Genomic DNA, 14095 nt, shown 5'->3' with positions numbered 1-14095 from the left:
ACGGCTACCATCAGAATAATGAACTCTTTTTACAGAACCGTGAGTTTCATCTCTACTCTGACCCATGAAATCATATTTGATTCATAGTGTAATATGACAGCATGCGCTGAGGGATTATGCTGCAACGCGGCATACATCTTTAAGTGCTCAGTCTAGACTTTGACTACATGGCTACTTCATTCTGCTTACACTGTATATGTCATAAACAAAAAGCATCTCCATGGCAACCCTGCATCTTGATACAGCTTGAAAATAATTGTTCTATTCATCCCTCATCAGCTGCTGATGAAATAGCTGAACAAAGGCCAAGCAAGGTCCTTGTGCGTAAGAACAGTCTGAAGTCTCAGGAATTCCCCTACTCACTATACTAACAGATGCCAGAGTAGAGAGAGAGAGAGAGAGAGAGAAACACACATTCATCAGGTCATATATTTATTTTCAAGGACATGATGCTTACAAAGGAAACAGCATGTTGGATACGCATTATAAAGTATTTTCTTTTATTTGGCACAAACACAAAAGTGCTTTATGACAATACTGCCTTGGTAAAAGCCCTCATCAATTACAATCTAGTTTATTGTAACACAAAGTAACTTTACTCATCATCACATGTTGGCACTTTGATATATGATTCAAATCATTATCTTAAACATTTGGTAAACATTAAAAAAAATGCTGGTAAATGAAATCAGAGCTTTTCCAGCAAATTAAGGCATGGCGCTACTTGGAAATTAAAGTTTGCCATTACTAGAAAAGCTGTTTTGCAAATGCTCTGGACATTGATGGATGACATAAGATTTTGTGAAATAATAACAATCACTAGAGGCATCTTTTTGTGCAAATGTTCCCATGTCAATTTCTGGAGAATTTGCATAGCAATGTGATTTTGGCACACGCTGAAATTGCATAGATTGTGTGGGACAATGCAAAACATTCAACTGAACCAGCATACGATACTTTCATATTACAAATATTTTGTTTAAAAAAAAAAATCATGTAATAAAGCTATAAACTTTAGTGTTGTATAAATAGACTGGTCGTAACTCCATGTAATACTTATTATAATAACACAGGTTCATCACCCTTCTTGTCAATGAATAACTTATCCCTAGATTTGCCTTTTATTGCTGTCATCACAGAGACAAATCCAGCTTCTTAATTTCACATTTTGGTCAGATAGGCAAGTCTTAAAGAGGTACATTTCCTCATATTTATTGAAAATAGAGAATCTTTGGTGGAAAGGCAAAAAAATAAAAAATAAACAAGTCTATATAAAAGGCAATAAAATACATAATGCAAAGTACAGCACAATCAAAAAATACTCAGAAGTTCTGTTTTGGATTTCAGTCTAAAAATGTATACATAATATATTTTAATATATAAAACAAACTAAAGTAAAAATCATAAATTACTTAAGAAAAGACTGAGTCTCATCCGACACTCACACAATGCAAACATAACCATTGAGGTATTTTGTTCCTTAAAGTTCTATATCAAGCATTATGCATATTGAGAGTGAACGTGAAAGTGCAAAGAATACTAAAACATCAAGAGTGTCAAAGCTCACATATTACAATGTGTTCACTGCAAAGGAATATCCTTATTAACAGTCACAGCAGCAATGATGTCTCTTTATGGTGTCACTTCCTGTCACCTGCGGAGAGCCCGCCTTCAGATAGCAGTCAGATTTTAATGTAAACGTCGAAAGGATGAAGGAGATTGGGAAATACTATACGTCAAGAACCATGTCATACTGTTGTCCTTTCTTCCTCTTGCCACACTTCATAATGAGGACAGCGTACAAAGTCAAGAACACGACCCAGTAGCTGGCATACACAATTGCGCCGATTATCAAAACTATTTTTTCGGACTCTGGGAAGGGCTTTCGGGTCTCTTGGATTATTGAATAAATAATGCCAACAAAAAGAATGGTGAACCAAATTGAGATCGGAATAAGTCCAATAAAGTTCACCACGACGGTCTTCCTTCCAGACGTTCCCCAACCGGATTTGTTTATGGTGGCTATTGCGAACATCTTTGCCGGTAGCAGACTTGACATGTATAACACTGAGTAGAAGGACATGAAGACCATGACGATGTTTCCACGGAGGCAACTGGCGAACGAAGACTTGATGAGCGCCACGACCTGGACGATCAGCAGGAACAGAAGGATGTTCCAGATCCTGCCCTGGTAGAATAGCTGGATCGCAGTGGCGATGAGGAAGAAGGGGAAGAAGCCGGTGATGACGGCCTCGTAGGTCATCCACAAGTGGTGCTTGTGAAACCACATGGAGTTGTAAAGCCACTCTCTGAAATACGATTTACTCCAGCGGGTCTGCTGGTTGAGCCAGCGCAGGTAGGTGATGGGTGTCTCAGTCAAGCACTTGGAACGGGCGGTGTATTTTGTTGCATATCCCAGGCTCAGGACTCGATTGGTCAGATGGCGGTCATCGCCAAAACTGCAGTGGCTTCCCATGAACGTCTGATTGTACCAGTCCTCCAGGAACTCATGAAGCAGGGAGTTCCTGTACATCCCCAGTGGCCCGCTGATACATTGAACGCACCCGAAATATGACTGGCAAGCTCTTTCGATGTTGAACGCCATCCAATACCTCACACTGCTGAGGAAGGAGACCCATGATTCATATTTGTTCAGAATCTAGAGGGACAGATTAACAAAGAGCATTTAAAATCAACAGGCCTGTACATGTCACATGTACAATTGATGTACATACTATGTTTCATGAGTTCACACTTACAAATAATTAAAAATAATTAGAGTAAAAGAGTATGTGTATTTGTCGTGCTGTCCGGGGGAGGGCTCCGAGCTCGGAATGTGGCCCGAACCCAGAGTACTCCCCCGTATCCCTGGCCGGGACAGGAACTAGCCGAGAGTGAGGAGTTGGGGTGGTAGATGGATGCAGAAATGATTGCAGAGGTACAAAAGTGAGTTGGCTATCTTTATATAGGCCTCCAATCGTACTGATTGGGTAGATCATTCGAACGTGCTCCTCCTGAACTTTATTTGGAAATTAATCAGAAATCAGAATGTAGAGTGAAACCCTAAAGAACCATGAAAACCATTCTAAGAGTATGGTGTGGGAATATATCACCCTCTTCCATCCCAAAAAACAGCAACTGCCCTGCCCTATCTGAAGAATGGGTGGGGGAAAACCCTGAATTCAGATTTAACAAAGTTTTTTTTTCAGTCCATGTAGCTATACTCAAGTCTTATACTTTATGTAACCTATGAACAGTGTGCTTTAAGTAACTCTAAATGTATAATAGAACATTTATAAGAAATAACATATAATATCAAAGGAAACATTTTCAGATATCCCTCATATTGATATTATACAATAGCTCCGAAATTATTTGGATACTTGTCGCCGCATTAGATAAAATATCAAAACCAAGTGGTCTCTACAAACTAATAAAGCAGCTTTTTTTTCAGTTACTTTTAAAGAAATTTTACGGTAACACTTTACATTAAGGTTCCCTTTGTAAAGGGTTCATAAAGGTGTTTTTAAACGACTAATAACTCATTTACAAATGCATTATAAATAGTTGATAAGCAGTTATAAATGCAGGACTAAAAAGGGTGACTTTAACGCAAAACCTGCAAAATAGTGAGCCATTTTTAACTCACATGTTATAAATGCTTAATAAATGTATGTATTCACACTTGTGTAACTCATCCATTTATTAATGAGTTACAATAATAATAACCTGTGAAAGTGAACCTTAATGTAAAGTGAAAGCATGTGAACCATTTATTAATGAGTTACATGATTCAAATGTGTTCACTTTCACAGGTTATTAATGTTTGTAACTCATTAATAATTGTGCTGGTTTTTCTCTCTCCAAAATAACGTTTGGTAATTTAATTTTGATAAACAAGAAGTTGATAGGCATAATGAGCTTTTTGTGTAATATCATAGGGAGTAACTTTTGGTAAGGAACATTTTAAGAAAAGTGGCAGTCACTGAGATATTAATGAGAAAACCACAAATACAACACCCCTCAGTCTCACTATGATAGTCTATTTTTGCGGCATTATGAAATAAATCAGAAATCTGGTTTTGATTTAAATAACTATGAAAAAATACATTTATTAAGCATTTATAACACGTGAGTTAAAACGGCTCACTATTTGGCAGGCATTGCGTTAAAGTCATCCTTTTTATTCATGCAGTTATAACTGCTTATCAACGATTTATAATGCATTTGTAAATGAGTTATTAGTCATTTAAAAACACCTTTATGAACCCTTTACAAAGGGAACCTTAAAGGTGAACTATGTAGGATTTTTGCAGTAAAATATCCAGAAACCACTAGGCCAGTGTTATATATTTTGTTCAGTTGAGTACTTAGAATATCCCAAATGTTTTAAACTATTTGTAAATCGTGAGAAATTTGCTATTTTAACCAAGGAACCGGGACGTGTGAGCTATGCGTGTGAGGGAGTCGCCTGTCGATTGCGTCATATCTGCGTCACCCTCGGTCTCCGGTTTTATTCAGTGAAACACTTTACTCTCACTGCATTGTGAACAAGTGTCATAGCAGCCGCCGAGCGAACGTCATAACTTCCTTTTCAACACACTCAGATATATCTAATACGATAAACAGTTGGGTTACCTCAGACTCATGACTGGAAAAGAGGAAGTAGCGCCGGCAACCGTGTCATAATAAAAGTCCCGCCAGCGACTATGCCATAATAACAGTCCCGCTCTTCAATCGCTCCTGCGGCCTTGCTCAGCTCCACAACACTCGCTCCTGCTCTACTTCAGACTACAGTAATGTTAATAATCGCATCCATGAACATGATTTCTGCCCGAGTCCTATCCTGACTGTTTTCCACCGGCTGTGAGGTGAAAACCACATGTCCCGAGATTCTGCGCTCAAACGTGCCGTCATCAAACTACGCCTTTGTTTTGAACAAGCGACCTCTAGTGGACGGAAAAGTTACATAGTGTAGCTTTAATGTAAAGTGTTACCATTTTATCTTTTAAAGAAAGTCTCACTATATATGTATGACAAAGAGTCCATGTCAAAGTTTTGCAAACATAATGCCACACTTAGACTTCGACTAAATGCCTGAATGCCGAATGCCATATAAATGTTTGATGCGTTAGAGTGATATGATAGAATGTTGTTAAAACTGCAAGAGAACACATACCTGTACATCTCCACCTACTCCTCCAACCATGGGATCTTCTTCCAGAACCTTCACCATCTCCACTGAGGAGGCCGGGTCCAACATGGTGTCTGAATCGCATACCTGCATCAATAAAGGATACACACATTTTTTTTAACTCTGCTCTTTTTCTCTGACAATATTCAAAAAACACTTCTGTGAGCACTTTTACTCAACATAAAACAATTCTATGCTTTCACTTTCCTTTAATCCCTCCCTATTCTAGCGTATGCTACTCTAAGCAATGTCTGAAAGTTTGTATTTTGAGCACTTGTGTTTATTTGCCTCTTCAAAATGAATCATTTGCTGTATTCCTCATTTCTAAGTCACGTTGGATAAAAGCGTCTGCAAAATGAACAAATGCAAATGTAAATGTTCTCTAAAAAATGAACAGTCCTGCAGAGATGCATTTGACCTATTTCTGAACAAAATGTTCTCAGAAAAATTAAGTAAAATCAGTGTTTGCACCACATGTACTGAGGCATCACATTGTTCAACAAGATGCCTCAGTACATGCCTCAGAATATCATCATTAATATGACATATGTTCCTTTAAAGAGATTTATCTTAGCTGTAAATATTATTATTTTCCATAATCACAAGTATAGACACCAGATTGTCTTTGTTTGAGTGGTCACAATTAATCAAATGTGCTGATAAATATGTTGGGACAAATATATCAATCTCTCCCGGAGATCATCTTAATCATTAAGTTCTGGCTCACATTGTCAGTTATAGAGCCAAAGAAGTAAGATGGCCCATCAAACTCGAGGACACACTGTTCATATATCGATAGAGATTTGGTTAAGTGTTCTAACATTGAAAGTTTAAGCAAGCATTGCCCAAATGTTCTCTTGCTTTTTACAGAGAAAGTCAAGTATGCCACTTTGCTTTTACAACTAAACCCCATAGTGAGACTAACCACAAGCCGGATAGCAAGATCAGTGATAAGTTAAACACAATTAGGGCTCTACACTCAGAGCAAAGGTCAGGGATCTCATTGGAACCAGGTGCCATGTGGATAAAATCACATTATTTGTTCAGTCTACAAGGGAGCCCTTACATGATTATCAATGAATGACAGCTACTGGTTTACCATTCTTAAAGGCCATTCACACAGATTGCTTACTTAAATAATAATAATAATAAAAAAGGTTTAAAGGGTTAGTTCACCCAAAAATGAAAATTCTGTCATTAATTACTCACCCTCATGTCGTTGGACACACGTAAGACCTCCGTTCAAATTCGGAACACAAATGAAGATATTTTAGTTGAAAGCTGATGGCTGAGAAAGGCTTCAGACAGGCCTCCATTGGCATTCAGTACATTGACACTTCCAAGATCCATGAAAGGCACTTAAAACGTCGTTACAAAGTCCATCTCACCACAGTGACTCTACAATAATTTTACGATGCATCAATTACGAAGTGTCAATGTACTGAATGCCAATGGAGGCCTGTCTGAAGCCTTTCTCAGCCATCAGCTTTCAACTAAAATATCTTCATTTGTGTTCCGAATATGAACGGAGGTCTTACGGGTGTCCAACGACATGAGGGTGAGTAATTAATGACAGAATTTTCATTTTTGGGTGAACTAACCCTTTAAAGACCAATAATTAAGTATATTAGCGTCCACACCAAATGGATGTTAAAGTTGTGTTTATTATAAGCATGTTGCCCTTATGACGTCTGTCATTTTGAATGCCTGAGCTTTTTAAAGCCGGGTGGATTCTGATTGGCTGTCATTATATTTATGGTTCATCAGCTGGGGGGGAAAAATCATTCTGAAAGTGATTCCAACAATAGTGCTACTCTGTGTGGTTATTGCTATAGTTAATGTGGATTTCCCATATTCTCATATTCTCAATTAAAAATGATTAAAACTTTATTGTTACAGTTATCCTTAATGTTACTGTCCTTTGTGTGATTGGGCCTAAGACATATGCTGGGTGCTTTGCCCCACCCTCAGGACTTCTTCTGATTGGTCCAATGCTTTGAAACTGGTAAAGTGACTTTGAAGCTGTGTTACATGTCAAATGTTTAACCCTTTAATTCAACTTAAAAATGTCTTAAAATGCGTCAAACAGCCAAATATGTTACTGTAGCACATATTTATATAGCAAAACTGGTCCAGGTCCAGGTGAACCAGGTCTCATATGTTCCCTTTCGAATGTTAACTCGCACTGCGTCCTCTAGTTGACACTATGAGGCATTCCTAATAGTGTCCACTAGAGGATGCAGTGACTCGTTCCCCTGTAACCATGGTTCCCTGAGTTCCCCATAGGTTTTAAGAGCTTAAGTCTTTCTTACATCCTAATTTATTGTACAATTATTTTGTTTACATAAGAGGACATTTGATCACTAGTTTTGCCAATAAATCTTCAGAAAGACATTTTGTAGCAAATAGTTTAAACAAAAGTAGATGTAACATTTTACCAAAGCCACAGAGAGTCTATTTTGTAATGTGAAAACACATGTATACAGCTGTTCTCAACTGTGTGCCATTATAAAATTCTTCAAAATAATTAGTCTCTTATGGTAGTAGCTGGTAAAAATTCAGGAGCGGGAATTACATGTTTAGAATAAACCATCATAGATGGGTCCTTGGGGGTTCAATGTATTTATGTGACTTATTTATGAACATGTATTTATGTGACACGTTCCCTTGAGCTAAATAACCACTCAATGTCATGAGCTAATAGTATGTGCTCTGAGATGGCATGGAAAATACCAGCAATCTGTTCTGGAAGTGCCAGAAATAGCCCCGGAATATGCAAACCATTTCCCACAGAAGTCCCTCGATGAACAGCATCAGTGTTAACCAGGAATGTACTTTCCTCACTCTCAGTGCACTACATGCTTCAGCCTAGCATCCACTTAAGGAGTCACAAAAGCTTCTTTGTACAATTTTGCCTGTGTTGCCCCCGTGTACTTGGCTTGAACCGCCTGAGAGAGATAGACTCACCTGTACGTAGTCGACACTTCTTCCCAGGGCTTTGAAGGCGGTGTACATGACCTCCCTCTTCCCGCCCCACTTCTGCATGATGCACACGCATTTATTGTTGAGAACCAGACGAGAAATGTGCTGCAAGCTCTCGGCGTACAATTCTTCGGTTTCATCTGGTCCTTTCTGGTGATAGTTACTTTTCCAAATGTAGGTGGCTGCCTTATCCCGGCCCATGATGTCCCGAAAGATCTCCATCATGTAGCAGTCATCGTCATTGTTCCCGTCGATAACCATAATGACCTTTATCCCAGGGTAGGTGAGCCTCTTCACAGATATTAAACACTTTTTCAGGTAGTTGGGGTCTTCCTGATAGGCTGCAATGCAAAGGGCCAGTGACTTGTTGAGTTTGATCGGTGTTTCCAGGGAGCGCTTCATGTTCCTGTGTTCCAGTAGAGCAAACAAGCTCTGGATGATGAGGTGAATGACTAGAATTGCTCCATAAAGACCAAAGGACAAATAGTTGCCGGCAGTTGTTATGAGCTTATACCCCATGATATAAGCAGTAGAGATTCCCACAAGCAGCGAAATGCCGAACAGTGTTGTCCCAACAATCCTTAAGTAGGAGATCGCTTTATCACATCTCATCTGAAAACAACAATAGTATATCGAGGGGTGAATATACATGATTTTGACTGAACCAAACAAGTTCTTCTGCGGAATGCAAAAGAGGATATTTTGAAAAATAAATCTCTCAGTGTTTTTGTCCATTAAATGAAATTCAGTTGGACCCAATTGACTTTAATTTTTATGGGAAAAAAACTGTTAAACTCATACAGGCTTAGAACGACATAAGGGCATGAACAATGACAAAATCTTCATTTTTGGCTGAACCTTCCCTTTAAGAACAGCTTCATTGTCAGCACTCATTACTGAAATTAAAGCAGACGTGTGGACAGCTTTGTGGCAGCTTTTATATGTTTGCTCATATACAAACATAGAATACATGCATCTGTTCTGGCCGCAAAAGCAGCAGTATATTTCAGACAGCATCATATTTCTTCCTCTTTCCTCCTCTTCTGAACATCTGAGCGGTCTCTATGACCATTTGTTCCAAGTTTCCTAACTAATGCAGTTCCCCATCTGCTTGGCAGACGTGACTATGCAGCACCACCCTCTGACATCATCTGTTTATATCTCCGTGGGAACGCATGAACAGGGAAATTTAGATTTCAGAGGGCTGCACTAAAGACCCTCTGTCTTATAACTGCTGAAGACGGCCATTGTATTAATGATGGCGTCTTGTTTTTATCGACTCTCACCACTCAAATCTTGTTTTACTTTGATATTATCCCTCTTGGTTTAGATTATACGGCGGTTCTGGCCTGGGAGAGAGGCTGATATGATGGACTACAGCGCAGTGTGAATCTAACTGGCACGTGTCACAGCCTTTAACGTCATCCTGCATGTTTACGAGGCCCTCTGGACCCTCAAAAACCCCACCTTATCCAACAGACACGTGCAAGCCTGTTGGATTAAGGGCCGCATGTGGTGTTGATGTCTCAAATGCCTCTACTACTCTTGGGGTATCCCTAAACCTGCTTTCATGTCTTGTTTAAACTTTAGATGAACCCGAAAGGCTCATTTGAAGGACTGCTGACAAGACAAAATGTGGCCCACACCTAAAAGGCCACTAAAGCTAATCACGGGATATCAGAAGCATCTCTGTCTTTGTGAATGACCTCATTTCTCATGTTTACACAAAATTGGTACGGGCTTTGTGTCTCCAATGATGAATGTGCACAATGGGTTTACATGTGCAGATTGACTCGTCTTGTTGTGAATGGAGGTGTGCGTCCTATTAGATAATCCCTTTGATTAAATGGTCCTGCGTGAAACATTTGCCATCAATAGATTTTGTCTGACTGAATGAAATATGGTAATTTGCAGTAAAGACCCATTCACACCAAGGATGATAATAATAGCCATCAAGTTTTGACATAATCATTCTAATTCAATGAGAATAGCCACAACTATAACGATAACAACACAGACATCACTCTAAAAACTATTTTAATCCAGCTTATGACTGATAAAAACATTGACAGCCAATCAGACCAATGAGCGCACACTAATAATAAAAAGAAAATTATAGTTATCTTTGTTATTATCATTCTGAAATAACAGCTAAATGTATAACGTTTTGTTTGCATTACTAGTTGACTATGTTGTGTATATTATCTGGCCACGATCCAACAGAGCAGGGAGGAGATACAGAGTGTCACGGATCACTGAGAGTTGAATCATCCTCAATGGGGAAAACTATAACTCTAGCTTTGAAGGTACATGAAATATTGCAGTGCAAGAAAAGTACATTTGCACTAGCCAAAAGGGACTGCAACGCCTCCTGAGCACCACCAGAACATTTCTTTGCTTGACTCTTATGTAGTCAAATATTATTAATATAGAGAGGATTTTTACACTAGGCCTGAATGTAGGGGGAGGTAGATTGTGTAACTTAATGGAGACAGAGGATCTGTTCATCTTTATCCTCAGATTTGGAGGAGATTCCTTTAGACAAAGCTTCATTTGAAACACAATAACTTGTGAATGGCCATCAACAACAGTTGTTATACAGCAGGAAATCCATGGCTCACCGCTTAATACTTCTTTTGGGGGGATTGGGTGGAAAAGTAGCTTTAAATTTAGCAACAGTGGATCCTGTGAGAGTTGTCTTCTAAAATGAGCAAAAAGCACTTTGGATCTGTTGATCCGGTTTTTATATTAAATTATAAAAATGTAATTAACTATACATAAAAAAAAAAAATATATATAATATTATTAAATGAAACAATTAGAGTACTTGAAAGAGAAAGATAGCTCTCAAAGATGATGGTAGCATAAACTCTATAGCTAATGGGTTTTCCCATCAAATAAGTTGTTTCACTGAAATTGTGTTGGTGGGAATTTTGGCACAGAGACAAAGCTAGAGACACTGCCCTTCTGAGATAGCCCAGTGTATTCCCAGGCATTAGAGGAAGCTTCTGCTTCTCCTAAGTGGGTGGTTCTGAGGTGGTGGGGAATCTAGGAACTTGGGGAACTGCCATGGACGCCTCCCAAATGATATATCCAACAACTAGCACTGAGACACATCCATCACTCTGCCACGGCTCTGTGGTGTGGCCTTGTCTGACTTTATGGTTGCCATGTTGCCTGCTGTTCAGGCTGCTGCCACCAGGCTTACTGCTAAATTCTGCACTAATTTTCATCTTTCAACCTTCCAGGACTCTCAAACCTCTATGTAACCTCACCTTCAATCCTAAAAAAACATCTAATGGTTAAGACTTAGAAGAAATAATGTTGCATTTCCACAAGTTATTACACGTGCCTTGAAGGCTAACTGCAATTAGCTTATTGTATGAACTTTGGTCACTAGAAGTCCCCTGGACTTGACACAAATTCGTTTGCCTGTGCTAGACTGCGTGGTGAACAGCTGGGTCTTATCACAGGCACATGGCCAAGGTCATATCCTTATGACCTCCAACTACAGCCTGATTTTCAATGACACAACCACACACCCTGCACATTTACAACAGGCAATATCTACAAAATGCGGAGGAAGTTTGGCATTAAATTGATCAAAATAGTCTTTTGAAGGCAAACAATTCTTATTCACATTGGATATCATTTTGAAATAAGAGACAGATAGAATTAAAGGGAAGCTTCACTATTTACTCACCCCAAGTTCTTCCAAACCTGTATGAATTTCTTTATTTCTTTATTTATTTTGAAGAATATGGGTAACCAAACTGTTGATGGGCCCTATTGACTTCTATAGTATGGAGAAAATAATAATAATACGGAAGTCAATGGGGCCCATCATCTGTTTGGTTACCGACATTCTTCAAAATAAATTCTCTTGAGTTCAACAAAAGAAAGAAACCCATACAGGTTTGGAAGAACTTGAGGGTGAATAAATAATGACAGAATTTTCATTTTTGGGTGAACTATCCCTTTAAGCTGCTTTGTGCCTAATATGACCAGTGCCTCATAATATGATAAATGATAACTGTAAAGACATATAATGAGAGAACATGCCAGCAAATAAATATTTGGGAAACATCGGGAAAACTAGCATTTTAAGGATGAATTCATGTATTTTTAAGCAGGGTGCAAATTATGGTGACCATTGGGGGGTCTGACCCCCTAATTAAGGCTTGAACCCCCCAAAGAAAGTCAAAACAAAAGAATGTATTCTTAAAACATACAAGTGTTTCAGTAGCCTTTTCAAACAACCGCGAAATTAGATTACAAGTTAGTCAGCTGGCGAACAGGATTCGCGTTCGCTTGAAGAGGTTACCATGGCAATAGTAGACTGTGCTTCCCGTTAGAATCAGTTTTGGGAGCTACGTTAAATAAAAAAAGGTTATCACTTTATTATAAGGTGACGTAGTTGCAGGTTATAATAATAACAACAGTATTTTATGCATAATTGGTAGTAACTAACCCTACACCAAACCCTAACCGTAGGTCATGTAGTTAATTAATAGCTATTACTCAGTCCTTGATTAAGTACAATGTAACTACGTCACCTCAAAATAAAGTAAAAATATTCAATATAAATATAGGCCCAGATATCACTTTATGAAAGGCTACAAGTTTTATTTCAAAAGTATTTTAGAAATAGGGACGCCAAAACATAATTTAGTTGCATGATGCGAACCTCCCCGAGATTATACTGACAGAAAAATGACAATTGTATAAAAAAAGTTAGTGTTTCGTTTATATTATTTCACTTAGGCTACATGGTGACTCCCAAAAGAGAGCCTACTGAAAAGCGTCATTACGCATCATACTAGCCTGCGTCACACCAGTATTGCGCGCAATATCTGTTCTGTTCTATTATTGGTCAGAGTGTCCAGATGGTGTTTAATTAGCCTATAGCCCATGTCGAATTAAAATAACCCAAACTTTTTGCTCTAAATGTATCAAGCAGATGTTGTTTAGAAGCCTAAAACTTGTATGAAACCTGTCAGAAAGAGCAGCTGACATGCATCTAGGTTTACCAATATCCCGAATGAAGATGAATAATGCTAGATGAAAATTTCTGTTCTTTATCAGCTGTACAGCTGAGTCTTGCTAAGAAATACGGTGAGAGAAATTAAATACAACCTGTTGGACTTTGGGGAAAAATGGCACGTGTAGGTATCGCAAAAGCTTATGGCTGAACTCCATTCATTCAAAGTTATCCCCCCATGATTGTTTAAAATTCCCTTACAAGATGAAATGTTTGCAAAGATAATTTTAAATATAACAGAAGAAAGTATAGCCTGTTATTGAAAGAGTTATGCAAGGAATAATTCATGATCTTACCTTGGAGCAGCTATGTGAAGATGTCCCGTTAGTTTAACAGGGATGCTGTCCGACGAGTCTCTGCACGTTCCAGACACTGCACAAACCTTCCCATACAAGTTTTTGGGCAAAAAAACAGAGGAGACCGACATGGAGCACCTAAAAACTCCTTGCTTCAAATTGCAAAGATGTGCAGTATCCACGTTTTCCATATACCGAGTGAACATTCAAGTTGCACGCCTCCTCAAATACATCATATATAGTTTGCATCATTCTGCTATGATGAGGTCTGTTGGAGCATCTTGGCAGTTCATTTTGACTTTGTCAGCTGATAAAAAGAAAAAAAAAGAAGTTATCCAACAGTAATCAATGTTGGTGTCTCAACATGTAAGTGATTCAAGTTTTTTCTCCAAGCGTTCAGATTTAAGTAACTGTCCTTTTTCTGCGTCTAAATTCTTTCAGAAGCTTTAAGTTTATGCTTCCTGTAAGCCATACATTTGTAAGACTCTCTTAACCGGAGAGGGTTTTTGGACTTGTTTTAATAAGGGGGTTGGAGGAGGAGCGAACATCTAAGAGAAAAAAGTGCTGCCCATTCAAACTTCC

At 38.6% G+C, this 14095-nt stretch overlaps 1 protein-coding gene across 1 annotated transcript; it reads right to left on the bottom strand.

Moving 5' to 3' along the window:
• Positions 1–419: 419 nt before the first annotated feature.
• Positions 420–14004, bottom strand: has2 (hyaluronan synthase 2). Its single transcript, XM_079836305.1, has 4 exons — positions 13514–14004; positions 8162–8788; positions 5180–5281; positions 420–2659 (listed from the first exon to the last, which is right to left on the bottom strand). The coding sequence occupies exons 2-4, from the start codon at positions 8786–8788 to the stop codon at positions 1730–1732; spliced, it is 1659 nt and encodes a 552-aa protein (XP_079692431.1). The 5' UTR covers positions 13514–14004; the 3' UTR covers positions 420–1729.
• Positions 14005–14095: the final 91 nt, after the last annotated feature.

This window comes from Gobio gobio (genome assembly GCF_949357685.1).
Source record: "Gobio gobio genome assembly, chromosome: 15".
NCBI classification, from domain to species: domain Eukaryota; kingdom Metazoa; phylum Chordata; class Actinopteri; order Cypriniformes; family Gobionidae; genus Gobio; species Gobio gobio.
The sequence above is the reverse complement of the archived record's forward strand: the minus strand, read 5'-3'. Positions and strand labels throughout refer to the sequence as shown.